We start from the raw sequence: 13,859 nt of genomic DNA, 5'->3' as shown, positions 1-13,859 counted from the left end.
GGTGTTTATCAGTATAAACTTCCCTCTGGCTTTTGCTGATCCCATAAGCTTTGGTATGTTGTATTTCTATTTTCATTTGTCTCAAGATAGGTTTTGATTCACCTTTTGTTTTCATCTTTGACCCATGTCTTGTTTAGTAGCATGTTGTTAATCTCCACGTACTTGTACATTTTCCAGTTTTCTTGTAATTGATTTCCAGTTTCATACGTTTGTGGTCAGAAAAGATGCCTGATATGATTTCAGTCTTCTTAAAAATATTAAGACTCTCTTGTGGCATAATATGTGATCTATCCTGGAGAATATTTCGTGTGCACTTGAGAAGAATGTGTATTCTGCTGCCATTTGGTGGAATGGTCTATATACGTCAGTTAGGACCATTTGGTCTAATGTGTCATTTAAGTGCAATGTTTCCTTAATTGATTTTTGTCTGGATGACCTATCTATTGTTGACAATGGAGTATGGAAGTCCCTTGCTATTATTGTATTGCTTGCTATCTATTTTCTCCCTTCAGATCTGTTAACATTTGCTTTATGTATTTAGGTGCTCTGATGTTGGGTATATAAATCCTTCTATTTGTTATATCTTCTTAATGAATTGACCTCTTTATCATTATATGATGACCTTGTCTCTTATTGCAGTTTTTGGCTTAAAGTCTATTTGTTTGATACAAGTATAGCAGCTACCCCTGCTTTCTTTTAGTTTCCATTTTCATGGGATATGTTTTCCATCCTTTCACTCTCAGTCTGTGTGTGTTCTTAAAACTGAAGTGAGTCTCTTATACACAGTATATAGTTGGGTCTTGTTTTGTTGGTTTTTTTTTTTTAATCCATTCAACTAACTTGTGTCTTTTGTAAATTTAGTCCATTTACATTTGAGGTAATTATTGAGAGGTCTGGACTTTTATTAGTGCCATTTTGTTCATTGTTTTCTGGTTATTTATAGTTCCTTTGTTCCTTTCTTTCTTCCTCTTCCTTTGTGATTTGATGATTTTCTATAGTAGTATGTTTTGATTTTTCTGTTTCTCTTTCGTGTCTCGATAGATTTTTGCTTTGTGGATACCATGAGGCTTACATAAAACATGCAGAACTTGAATTCTTATTCATATGGCTAGATAGTTAGATGAATGAAGGGTCTGGTGGGGAAAGAAGATAACTTGGATCCAGTTTGATTAGTCAGAAGGAAACGTGACGATCAGTCTTGCTACAAAGACAAGTAGGAAGCAAAACCAACTCGGGATCCCTGGAGCTATCCTTTACCACATACAACCATCCCTGAAAGCAATTACTAGTGTTACTGGCAGCTTGCAGAAAGGGAGGCCCTGACCACCTCAAAGTGAAAACTGACCCCAGCAATGGGAAAATTCTTATTACCAGGACCTTCAGACAGGTGGTGTTTGCCAAACTTTTATACCTTGTGCCTGCTAAGAGTAGCACAATGATAAAAGAAAACAAACTAAAGGAAACTTGGTTTTCTTAAACAATACTAGATTATTAAGACTAGTAGACAGTTGTAAAGGAGAATAAGAGATTATAATTAGATACTGGACAGCCTATGGTTATGCTGATTGGCTAAATTCATGAGATGTCATAGACATGTTTTCTCCCAAAGGTATTTATTATGTTAAAATATTTTTAGAAGAAAATTTGACAGATGTTGATCCTGTTTATCTTTTATCTTTAAAATTTCATAGATTTTTATTAAAGTTTTTTTCAGTGATTTCATTTCCAGACTGAAGATTATGTGTAAGATGTAAGTTACTAGCTTATTTATGGAATTACAGGTTCTAATTAGAAAATAGTGTTGTGTTTATTAAATATAACTGCCTAGCAGACATTTTCACTAGCAGTAATAATGTTCATAGAGTGTTCAGACCCATTTCTTGTTCTAGAGCTCATTGTACCAAGAGTCCTTGAAATAAGAGATCTGCATACATTTTTTTTTTTGTTTACTTTTAGGAGAACATTGATTGATCTGAACCTAGACTATGGTTAATTTAGAAATGCTCTTATGTTTTAATCTGTTATTGATTATTATTGGCTAATAATTTTATATGAGGAGGGAAAAACAGTTGAACCTTTTTCAGACTGAGGTTCTTTTGAGTACATTTGGGTCATTTTGAATGTCACTGCTCATTGGTCCTTTAGAGAGGTATAAAGGGTTGGAGATTTGATAAATGATATTGTTCCCCAGGTTACACCTAAAAATACTTTCTTCTAACCAAGACCCTCATAGAAGTTTTTTTTCTAATCATTTGCTTCTTCTGGATGAGTAGATAGATGGATAGAGAAAATCCTTACTTAAAGGCAAATAATTACTATAATTATTGTTATCATTTCCTAATTAATCAAAGTTTTGGAACTTGAACCATAGTTAGACATTGATATTGCTGCTTTATATTCTGTGTTATTCATCAGATTACATTTTCCACACGTTACTCTGTAAAAAAAAAAAAAAATTTCTGGTTACTCATGAAAAGCAGCAAGACCAAAATCGTTCAGAATTACTAAAGAGTTTATCATGGAGAATTTTTTTTTTAAAGATTTTATTTATTTATTTGTCAGAGAGAGAGAGCACAAGCAAGGGGAGTGGCAGGCAGAGGGAGAAGCAGGCTCCCTGCTGAGCAAGGAGCCAGATGTGGGACTCGATCCCAGGACTCCGGGACCTTGATCTGAGCTCAAGGCAGACACTTAACTGACTGAGCCACCCAGGCGTCCCTATCATGGAGAATATTAAAAACAAAAAGGCATTTGGAACTTTTCATGGTTCTAGATTTAGGTGACTAGTGTTGGATTTTTGTTGTGTTTGTTTTATTCTTTGTGTCACTCATATAGGAATTTCTTTAATGCATTTTTCTCCTGCACCATGCACATTGAGAGTAATAGATGTCCAGGTACCAAGCACTTAATCTCCTTTACCCATCCAGAAATCTCATTACTTCAGGATGGGTTCTGCCTGCTTGCAGATCCCTATACAGCTTCGCCTACTATCCCTTTGCACTGCTTAAGGCTCTTTAATCCTCTCAACCTGCTTGCAGAGTTAACCAGTTAAGGCTGAAACTGGCAGGTAAACTAAGAGTACCTCCCTCCCTGTAGGCTTGCCTCAGACATCTTGCTCCTGCCTACATGGTACATTTTTAGATGAATTCATTGTCAGAGAACTTCAGTCACATTTTTTAACATAAAGGCCAAAGTTTAAGTCAAATAGAGTTGGAAAACTAAATCACTAACACTGTTATAATTATCATGGAAAGGCATTTGTGAAGTACAAGATTTTGTAATAAGCAACGGGATGCCATTTTGTGATTTTCCTTCCCCCCAGGAAGTTTCATGAAAAGTTAGTTAAATATATAATCTCAAGAATATCTCTTTAGTTTCAGAGATAATTCTTCTGAAGGTACTTTTTAAAACTTACTTAATTCTGATAAGCCGTTTTTAAATTTTAGGGATATCCCTGTGGATTTCAAGTATATAGCAGAGCCCAGTATGCACTCCATGCCTGCGGTGACTTTGTCTCCAAATGGTGAGTAAGTAGGTAGAATGTGGTTTTAAATGAGCCTCTAAGACAAGAGTGTGATTTCTGTATTCAAAAGAACTTTGGCCTTTTCCTCCTAGGGGAAGTCCGTCACGGCCATACTTGTATAAGGAAACCTTTTCAATATTAGAAATAGTCACTGGTTTTCCTCTGTGAGTCACCTCACCTATTCTCCTGTTTTTAAAAAAAATAATAATAATAATAAACAGTGGATTGCAGCTCACATCGACAGAACATCTAAGGATTTCCATCTGAGGATCAAGTTTTTTTTTTAAAGAATTCTCCTTCCAACAGATTCATGTTCAGTCATTTAGTGATTTATTGTGAGCTCTTTTTCTTTCAGAGGAGAGAAATTTTGATCTGGTTCCCCATAATAAGAATACTTTAGCAATTTACTATAAAAGATTTTCTCAGGCAAAATAAAAAAGATAAATCCATCTACTACTGTTTTCTGTTCAAAAGTGCATTGCCTACAAATTGCAAAGTAATTTGTACTACAGATATCCTGACAGTATACTGATAGAATTATAGCTCTGCATGAGGGTATTAGAGTAGAGGGGCTGATGTTTGGGCAACACTGTCATCAAAGCCCCTGTTAACTCCCATAGCTCCTGTGAGTGTGGAGCAAGGAAGAGGAGGCAAGAAATAGTTTGCTCTTCCATCAAGGCATCTGCCACCGGCAAATCAGTGATCCATTTTTGTCAAGTACCCTATGATTTTTATGAGAAGAGCAACCTAACTGGGTCCTATTTTGATAATGACTGCATTGTATATTGTCACATTTGTCTCTCTGTATCTACACTTTATGTGGTATATTTTTACACTACCCATTACAAATATTGTGCCCATCTTGAACAAGGCTATTTACCCTCTCAGACTGAATATTGTTAAGAGCATTCCCTTAGTTAATAATGTCTACATCGGATGCAAGAAGATACTACAGTTCAGGCTCTAGAGACTTGGATGAATCTTGGTTAGATAAAAGCAGTTTGGCCTTTCAGTAACAGTTCTGATAATTTTTTTAATTGCATCTTTTTGTATGGTTTTATTTAATAATCCTAGGTTTTCTCACCTAGTGTTAATCTTTCCTTTTTCCATAATTAACACAGATAAGTCTCTTTTCCCCAATGGTTCTCTTGTCTGTACTTACTCCAAATTAATTTCATTTCATAAAATTTTACTTTAGTTCTGTTAATGCTAAACTCAGAATTTCTGTATATCCTTATTTAAACAAAAAAAGCTTTTATATGAAGAGTGCTCAGTGATATGGGATTATTTGAGCAAAATCCATTACTTCTTTATATATAAATCCCTCTTGTCAGTGACAGATTTGTAACACTTTACAAATGGTATGGTAAATTCATTTTCCTATTATTATAAAGTAATTGGGACAAAAGAATATTAATGTCTGAACATATTTAAAATAAATAGTCATTTTAGAATTTTCAGTCTTGCTCTAATATGTCTCCTTTATTGAATTTACAGGGAAATGGCTAGCATGTCAATCAATGGACAACCAAATCTTAATTTTTGGAGCACAGAACAGATTTAGATTGAATAAGAAAAAAATTTTTAAGGGCCATATGGTCGCGGGTTATGCTTGTCAGGTGGACTTTTCACCAGACATGAGGTAAGTTTAAATCTTCTCTTGTGTTCTCCTATTCAAGTGTGACATAAACTAATGTCATACAAATAATAACACTTTAAAAAAATCACTGTCACATATGTAATCTCATGATAACTGTGCAGATTGTCACAGTGCCTGATGGAAAGACAAGAATAAGTTATGAAAACTACATTTGACTTTAAGTTCTTCAGTGGGTCTCTTTATCTTGCTTCGTCCTGTGCCCTTTAACCACATCATAAGTTCCTGTCTATATGGGCTATGCCTTATTTTCTCTCTGCTTTTCTCACAACGCTTGGAGGACTGTAATCACTATATGGCTGTGATTAAACACTGGCAGAATTAATTCTGTATTGCAGTGTTGACATTAACAACTTCACTGCAGCTTTTCTGTGGTGAGACCTCAAATCCAGCTCTTGACTCTTTCTAGACTGCACTGTATTCGTGAAGCCCTATAGATAGAGTCTCTCTGTGAGGGAAACTCTGCATTCCTTTCCCCATTCTTAGCTAAAATATGTAGGTAGAAGTAATCCAGAAATCTCTGTAACCTTGTATGTTTAGGCTGGGATTTGTACCTTAGACTCCTACGAGTCAGTCTTAGACAATTTCAAAAGATGTTGAAACCAAGAAATAATTATGAAGGTGGTCGAGTCTAACTACAGTAGAATGGGTGTTCCCAGGCTCTGTGTGAGGCTGGTTCCCATACGCTGTTTCTGACTGTCTAAAGAGTGACTTGTTACTGCTTTTATTGTGGCCCCTGGGTTTCCCAACCTTTCTGATTAATACATTTTTTTTACTCATAGATTGGTAGCTCAATGGGGAGATTTTTTTTGGTAGAAGTTTAAATTATAGACCGCTTTATGCTCTACCTTGTTATTCTCACTGAGTATTGTATATTCACATTGACTTTTTTGTTGCTGTTACTGTGAAAAAGATAAAACTCTCTGTTCCTTATACACTTTGTCAGTTTAAGGTGTTTGAACAATTTGAATTTATTTCTCTTCTCATTCTAGCTATGTGATTTCAGGAGATGGAAATGGAAAATTGAACATCTGGGACTGGAAGACCACAAAACTCTATAGTCGATTTAAAGCTCATGATAAAGTGTGTATAGGTGCAGTGTGGCATCCTCATGAAACATCTAAAGTCATAACATGTGGTTGGGATGGTCTCATTAAATTGTGGGATTAATGAGATTAATCCTTATCTAGGCTCATTTTTTGATCCAATTTCATATTTAACTATATTTAATTATTAAATGTGTTGGATGACAACTCGATTTACAAATTATGATTTCCTTACATGGCCTTATGAAGTTGACCCATTGTTTAAAAATATTTTTTTTTTGTAAATTTGGCTCATATAATTTCATTGGCAACTTCATTTTGTTCTTTATAGATGTTATTTATACAGAGAATGACCATTGACTTTCTATGTGGTGAGTAGTTGTTGGCAGGCAGTTTGGGTTTACCCCCCTTGACATACTGAAAGGATCTCTTTGGAGTTGAGGAAGAATCCCTGGTGGATTTGGTGTTTTAAAGGAGGTAATACAATTAATGACAAATAATTCTGAAAGGCACCATGTTTACCTCTTCAACAAAAAGGGAAGTAAGGAACAGAGACGATGTTATTTAATGTGAATCTGAAAGAAGGTAAAACCACCCACAATTACTGTTCCCATTATTTTTGGTGGGTCAAGTTCAGATCTTTTGGATTCAAGAGTTCTATTTTTTATGACATATATTGTATGTTTACTTGTAAGCCAGCAATCTTCTCTGACTGCAGCATTCCTCTAACTATTAAACAATGGAAAATAAACAGTCCAGAGTTTTTTCCTTGGCTTTCTTCCCAATCAGTATAGATAGGACTATATATAAGCAGAGAATTATGTTATTTTTGAAGGTGAAACTCAAGAGAATTGAGTCAAGACTTTGAGTTTTATTTGTATTTACTATATGTAAGGACCTGGCTACACTTCCAGAAATCAGGGTCTCCTAGGTCATCGATTCACAGATATTACTACTGAAATACTCCTCATAGGAGCTAGGGTATAAGGGCATCATCCAAAATGTCAACTTGTAATTTCTTTGAAGTGGTATGTTTTATCTTTAAAATTACTCTGATTTTGCTTATGAATATATGCAACAGAACTTTTTAAAGATTAGAAAAATTTTTAACTTCTTTCCAAATCTTTGAATAAAATTGACACTCCAGAAAGATGGCTATGGTTCCCCTGTTTGAGAAGCAATAACTGGTTGGTTTAAAAAAAAAAAAAAGTTTAAGAACTTCAGATTGTGAAATCAAGATAGTAGCTAATAGCACTTTGGTTGACAAGCCGTTTCTCCTGTTTTATTAAAAATCTCTGTAAGACATTTGAATATTTGAATGTGCTTTGAAATAATTTCAGTACCATGCTTCAAAACATTGGTTCATAAGCTGCTCAGAGTGCCAACTTGGAGAACAAAATCATGTTGAATGTTGATATCCTAAGGGCATTAGCTCTGAGCCCTGGACTGTCAATAGCAATTCATGCTCCTAGTGCTTAGAACTTCCATTTTTAAAAATTAATTTTTAAAAAGGCCTGGTCTAGATGACCTGGCACTATGGCCACATATAAATAAATTTCAAAGAAGAAGATAGAAAAAGGGAATTAAAAAATGGTAAGACACATTATTTTGGGGCACACAGACACTCAAAGAAATGAGAATGCACTGCCTGGCTGCTACCTTTCTGTATCTGCCAGCAAGAGAAGCTGCACTTCCTGAAGAGGGAGGAGGAGTTCACAGGATACCTTTTCTTTAGTCCCAAACCACTGGTTTTAACAAATGTGAATGATTGAAATGTAATGGGACAGAAAGAATTAATCATACATTTAAACTATCTCATTCAGCATCAGTATTGTATATGTTACAAATCATAATTTCTAAATCTGGTTTTATTTTATTGTGTTTTTGACTGTTTCTAAACTAAGTAACTGTACATAAAAGTTGTCTCTTTTTTTAAAAAAGATCATATTTTTAAATAAAGCATTTTTTCTAGAAAGTGTTATCAAAATTTTTATTCTTAGTCTTAAGTCTTAACTGTTGAGACAACATATTAAACCATCTGCAGATTTTAAATGGGTCATTTTTATTTTATGGGGAGAAATGATGCTTTAGAGGTGGGGATGAGATATTAATATGGTATGTTAATGGGTTTGTTCTAGTTACCTAACAAAAATACAGGGCATTGCGCTGAGAGCACACAGATTAAGTCTAACACATTCCGTATTTGTTCACTTAGTGGTGGCACTGAGTTAAGATTGCACCCATTTCAGAGTACACAGATGAGTGGGGTTCTTTTCCAGCTTAAAAAAGTTTCAAGATCATGTTGTTACTGGAATTAAGTGGTTACCTTCTGGCCCCTTTTCCCCACTGCAACCTTCTTATCACACCCAGGACAGATTTCCTTCCTAAGGTTAGAATAAAAGTGATGCTTTACTGAAAGTTTTAATCAAGTGAATATTTAAATATTGAAGCACAAACTGGGAATATTTTGTCCTTATAAGGAGACAGTTTTAAGATGAGGAACAGAGAATAGCATCAAACAGGCACTTCTCTTAAGTAAAAAAGTATAGAGTGATACTTGACGATGTATCGTGAGGCTGGTTGATGTCCTTATTAGCATGTTTATAAATTACCAGAAGGAAAACAATGACAGTGAAATACTAAACTCTTGAATGACAGCCGTAAGGACTGCAGCACTAGTAAAGATAGAAGGCTTTCCTTGAAGAACGGTGTTCCTCGGCACAGACTGAGAGCCATCTGCATCAGAATCACCCAGAGATTGTGTTGCTCACTGAGATACAGGAGAGGAGAAAACGGAGTTAGTTGGAGGAGCCATAATGAATTCAGGTATGGGGAAGGCACGTGCGAAGGGCCATCCAGGTCCACGTATCCAGCAGCAGTATTCAATTTGGGTCTCAAGGTGAGACCTAGGGAACGCCGATGGTATGTGCCATCAAAGATGCATGTTTTCCACGTTTTGACATCTCTGAAATTAGGGCTATGTCTTAAAGTCAGTGATGTGTCGGTTTAATTGGCAGCATTCTCTCTTAGTGGATCATACATTAATCAATGAAATATAGTAGAAACAAGGCAAGTGCTAAGGGACCCATGAAGGAGAAGAGATGATCCAATAGAAAGAAGGTTCTCTCACAGCACGTGGCTCAAATTCATGAGAGCCCATGAATTTTCAGAGAACACCCGTGTTCTCAAATGTTCATTTGATCAATGGGTAAGTAAAGTGAATGAATGAACAAAAAATTACAACTGAGAAATACGTAGATATTTATATTGATATATATTTGAATGTATATTAATGTGAATATACAAAAATATGTGTATATTCATTCACTGGGTCAAACTCAGCACTTTTAGCAAGATCCCTGGTGGATAGACACACTAGGAATGAGAATCAGTGCAGTAGAGTCTAGCTTGAATATTTCAGAAATGGCACTGTTTAGTACACATAAGAGAAATTTTGATAACCAGAAATAAATACATGCATGTGTGCATGTATTTACATGCATCTATGTATTATTGTAGGTTTGTGTGTGTATATATATATATACACGCATATATGTATGTGAAGATATGTATGTATATACATTTTCTATATTTCTCTGTTCATAATCACTTTATTAATTGTAGAAACAGCTATCTCAACCTAAACACTGCCATTTTATCTGGAACTTAAGGGAAAGGCTGTTGCAACTTGCAGGCAGAGTCCTTAGAGTGGCTCTATTTTTAGTGACAAAGAAAGAGAGAACTCCTTTGCTTGCACACCTTCCTGGAACTGCAATCACAATCTTTAAGGTCTGAGGGACTAACTCAAATCTCAAATATTTTTTAAGTACATGTTCCAGGACAGTGCTAATAGAAAATGTGAGCCATGTGTGTAACCTTTTTTCATGTGTACAATTTTTAACTTTCTAATGGCCACATTAAAAAAAAACGGGATATTAATTTTAATAATATATTTCATCTAATGAAATATATCCAAAGTATTATTTCACCATTCAGTTATTTTTTTAAAAGGTCGATTTAGGGATGGCTGGGTGGCTCAGTTGGTTAAGCGTCTGTCTTTGGCTCAGGTCATGATCCCAGGGTCCTGGGATTGAGTCCCACATCAGTCTCCTTGCTCGGTGGAAAACCTGCTTCTCCCTCTGCCTGCCACTCCCCCTGCTTGTACTCTCACGCTTTCTAGCTCACTCTCTCTCTGGAAATAAATACAGCATGAGCTGGGGGGGGGAGGGGCAGAGGGAGAGGGAGAGAGAGAATCTCAAGCAGACTCCCTGCTGAGCACGGAACCTGATGTGGGGCTTGATACCAAGACCCAGAGATCATGACCTGAGCTGAAATTAAGAGTCAGCAGACGCTTAACTGACTGAGCCACCCAGGCGCCCCTCAATTATTTTTTAAATAAATATTTTACTTTCCTCATACTAAGTCTTTGAAATCTGGTGTATATTTCACACATAACAGCATGTCTCAATTTAGACACTAAATATTCATCAGATATTTTACCTGTTTCACACCAAGTTGATTTACATGCCCAAGTTGCTGCAAGTATATCTGAGTTTTCTAATAACTGAATCAGGTAGAAGTTTTTAAATTTAAGTTACTTAAAATTCAATTCCTCAGTCATATTAGCCACATTCTAAGTGCTCAATAGCAACCTGCAGCTAATGACTGCCATATTACACATAACAGGTCTAGCACCACTTTTTACACCCATAGCTCAAATATTCAACTTTACTGCTTCATCTTCAGACTACTCAAAATACGTTAAGAATATAAATTTTTCTGTGCTACATTTTGGGTAGTTTCCTCAGGTTTATCTTCCAGTTTGCTTTGCAGTCTCTTCAGCTGTATCTAATCTGCCACTTAATCCATTAAATCTATTCCAATGACTTTCCCTTTATGAAAGGTCTAGTTATACTTTTTTATATTTACCTGTTCTTCATATATCATTTTCTTAAGGTTTCTATATAGTCTTCTGTGCCTTTTTTTTTAGATTTTATTTATTTATTTATTTATTTATTTATTTATTTATTTATTTATTTATTTATTTATTTGATAGAGACAGCGAGAGAGGGAACACAAGCAGGAGGAGTGGGAGAGGGAGAAGCAGGCTTCCTGTGGAGCAGGGAGCCCGATGCGGGGCTCGATCCCAGGACCCTGGGATCATGACCTGAGCCAAAGGCAGATGCCTAACGACTGAGCCACCCAGGCGCCCGTCTTTTATGCCTTTAATCATTTTAAACAATTTATATTAAACTTAAGACTTGTTATGTCAAGTTCTTGGGTTGAAAACCCCAGTGTTTATTGTGTATGTCAACTCTACCTCATGGTGGGTCACTTCCTTGTCAGTTGTAACTTTTTATTAGGAATTCATCTTAAATGGGCTTGTTTTTTCTTCTTTTTTTTTTTTTCTTTTTTTTCTTTTAAAGATTTTATTTATCCATTCATGAGAGACAGAGAGAGAGAGAGGCAGAGGGAGAAGCAGGCTCCCAAGGAGCAGGGAGCCCGATGCGGGACTCGATCCCAGGACCCTGGGACCATGACCTGAGCCGAAGGCAGACACTTAACCATCTGAGCCACCCAGGCGCCCTGTTTTTTCTTTTTTGAAGAAATCCTTTGTAGCCTGAGCTGAAGAGCCCCTTCACAGTCATTTTACATCCGTTTCTGCCATATACCCTTATGTATACTCCCTGTTGTTTAATCTTAATTTCTCAGCTTATAATTGCTTAAAAGGCAAACATAAACTTATCTCCAGCCGAAAACAACAATTATATTTCTCAGCTTATGGTTTTCTTCACCATGAGATTAATATAAATTCAACTCTGTAAACAGGCCAGAGATTTCAAATTCTCACGGGAAACTTTTAGTTCCTCCCAGAGCTACAGCAAGGATAGGCTTTCTTATGCTGGGGGTGGGGATGAGGGAAGGAGGTTTTTTAGGACTCTTGGATTGAGGTAATGTAGCACTCCCAGGGTCCCACTGTGCAGGTGTCTCCATGCCGATCCTTTCCCCCAGCACAGCCTTATCTCCAGTGCTTTAGGCCTCTAGCACCACTGGTACGCTAAACTCTAGGACTACAGAGTAGGTTCTTGCTCTACCTACCTGTCTGGTTCTAGGCTCCCTCTGAGCTTCGTGTGTCTGAAGATTTTTCTTTTCTTGGGCATTCAGCCATTCATATAAATGTATATGTACATACGTGTGTGTGTTGTATACACACACACGCTCACACATGCACATACAGAAGGATCACCGTAGATATACATACTTAATCTAGTATCTTCAGATGGTGCCACTTTCTTAGGATATTCTGTAAACAGATGTATAAACCAGTACAGTCTGAAACATTCTGGTTTTTAGAACCCTGTGAGTTTAAGCTGTTCTCCAAAGAGGTACTTGGCCTGAGGACACTTCATTTGATTGGGGAGCTATCATCACAGATTTCCTCTTTTATCCGGGCCTTTTCTTCTGAATAAGCACATCATTTGGATTCTTCTGAATTTATCCTAAGGCTTCCCTTTATAGCACACAAATCAAGAAATTACCCTACCACTGTCTAAGCCTTCTTTAATCACAAAAATCTTAGAATAAGGAGATCTTCAAGCAAGAAGAAACCTTAGAAATCAAATATTCCAACCTAAGATAAGCAACTAGGCAAATAAAGGTGATGATTTGCTCGACGCCACACAGCTAGTCAACAGCAGCATCAAAATCTTTCTCCTTTCATCCTACTGTTCCGCCTCCTCTACATAATGCAACTTAGTTGTGTATTTTTTAAACTGTCAGATTTGTGGCATAACCTTTGGGCTTCCAGCCTGCTCTCTCCGAGTTAGGTAGTTCAAAAGAAACACTCAGCTACTAAGACTGTGTTTGTTTCATCCTTTAGTAAAACAGAACCTAGCAAAAGACATTCTTTTGGCCCCTTTTGTTAGAGTTGGGTCCCATAACTGTGCCCGCAGGAATGTTGTTTGTTTTAAGAAGCATTAGCTGTTTTTTGGTTTTTTTTTTTCAAAGATTTATTTATTTGAGAGAGAGAATCTCAAGCAGACCGTGCTGAGCGGGGAGTCCGTCACGGGGCTCGATCCCATGACCCTGAGATCACAACCCTAGCTGAAACCAAGAGTCCGATGCTCAACCAACTGTGCCACCCAGACGCCCCACAAAGCATTAATTTTAATGAAACTAGCATTTCTCCATATAGTGTTAAACATAAAGTGTGACATTAAGTTTGCCTGATTTATTTTCCTTAAGGACAGAAATATAATTATCTAAAGAATTTCAATATTTTGTAAATTTAGGCAGTTTAAGAATACACTGAATCTTTGGGTTATGATTTCATGTGATAACTAAAGTTCAAATACCTCTTTCAATAAGAAAAAGACATTTTTACCTTAACTTAAATGTGTTTCTGAACTCACAAAGAAGCAGCTATTGGCTAATACAAAAAGAATTGTTATTGCTTAAAAGGCAAACATAAACTTATCTCCAGCAGAAAAGAACAATTATATTAATTGAGCCTGGAGGTATTGTTGTATTGTCAAGAATAATAATCTGTTTTAACAAGGGCTTCACTTTTAATCTGACAAAATGTGATGATGAGGCTGGCTCCCTGGTATTAATCCAAGCTTTGCAAAAACCAAAT

The 13,859-nt window shown here is 36.3% G+C and overlaps 2 protein-coding genes across 3 annotated transcripts in view; one reads left to right on the top strand and one right to left on the bottom strand.

Moving 5' to 3' along the window:
• CDC40 (cell division cycle 40) overlaps positions 1–8,336 on the top strand; it is a 54,148-nt gene extending 45,812 nt beyond the window's left edge. Inside the window, exons 13-15 of one of the 2 annotated variants that reach the window (XM_027601166.2) lie at positions 3,444–3,520; positions 5,018–5,162; positions 6,170–8,336. In XM_027601166.2, coding sequence (XP_027456967.1) covers positions 3,444–3,520; positions 5,018–5,162; positions 6,170–6,347 — 400 coding nt within the window. In that variant the 3' untranslated portion in view covers positions 6,348–8,336. The remainder of the gene's footprint in view (positions 1–3,443; positions 3,521–5,017; positions 5,163–6,169) is intronic. The other variant, XM_027601165.2, reaches the window with a different exon arrangement.
• Positions 457–13,859, bottom strand: part of METTL24 (methyltransferase like 24) — a 112,935-nt gene continuing 99,532 nt past the window's right edge. The window contains exon 6 of the mRNA XM_027601178.2: positions 457–2,437. Within this exon, the coding sequence (XP_027456979.1) occupies positions 2,417–2,437 (21 nt within the window). The 3' untranslated portion in view covers positions 457–2,416. The remainder of the gene's footprint in view (positions 2,438–13,859) is intronic.

Source organism: Zalophus californianus, chromosome 7 (assembly GCF_009762305.2).
Source record: "Zalophus californianus isolate mZalCal1 chromosome 7, mZalCal1.pri.v2, whole genome shotgun sequence".
Lineage (NCBI taxonomy): Eukaryota > Metazoa > Chordata > Mammalia > Carnivora > Otariidae > Zalophus > Zalophus californianus.
Note: the sequence above shows the minus strand (reverse complement) of the source record. Positions and strands in the feature narration are given on the sequence as shown.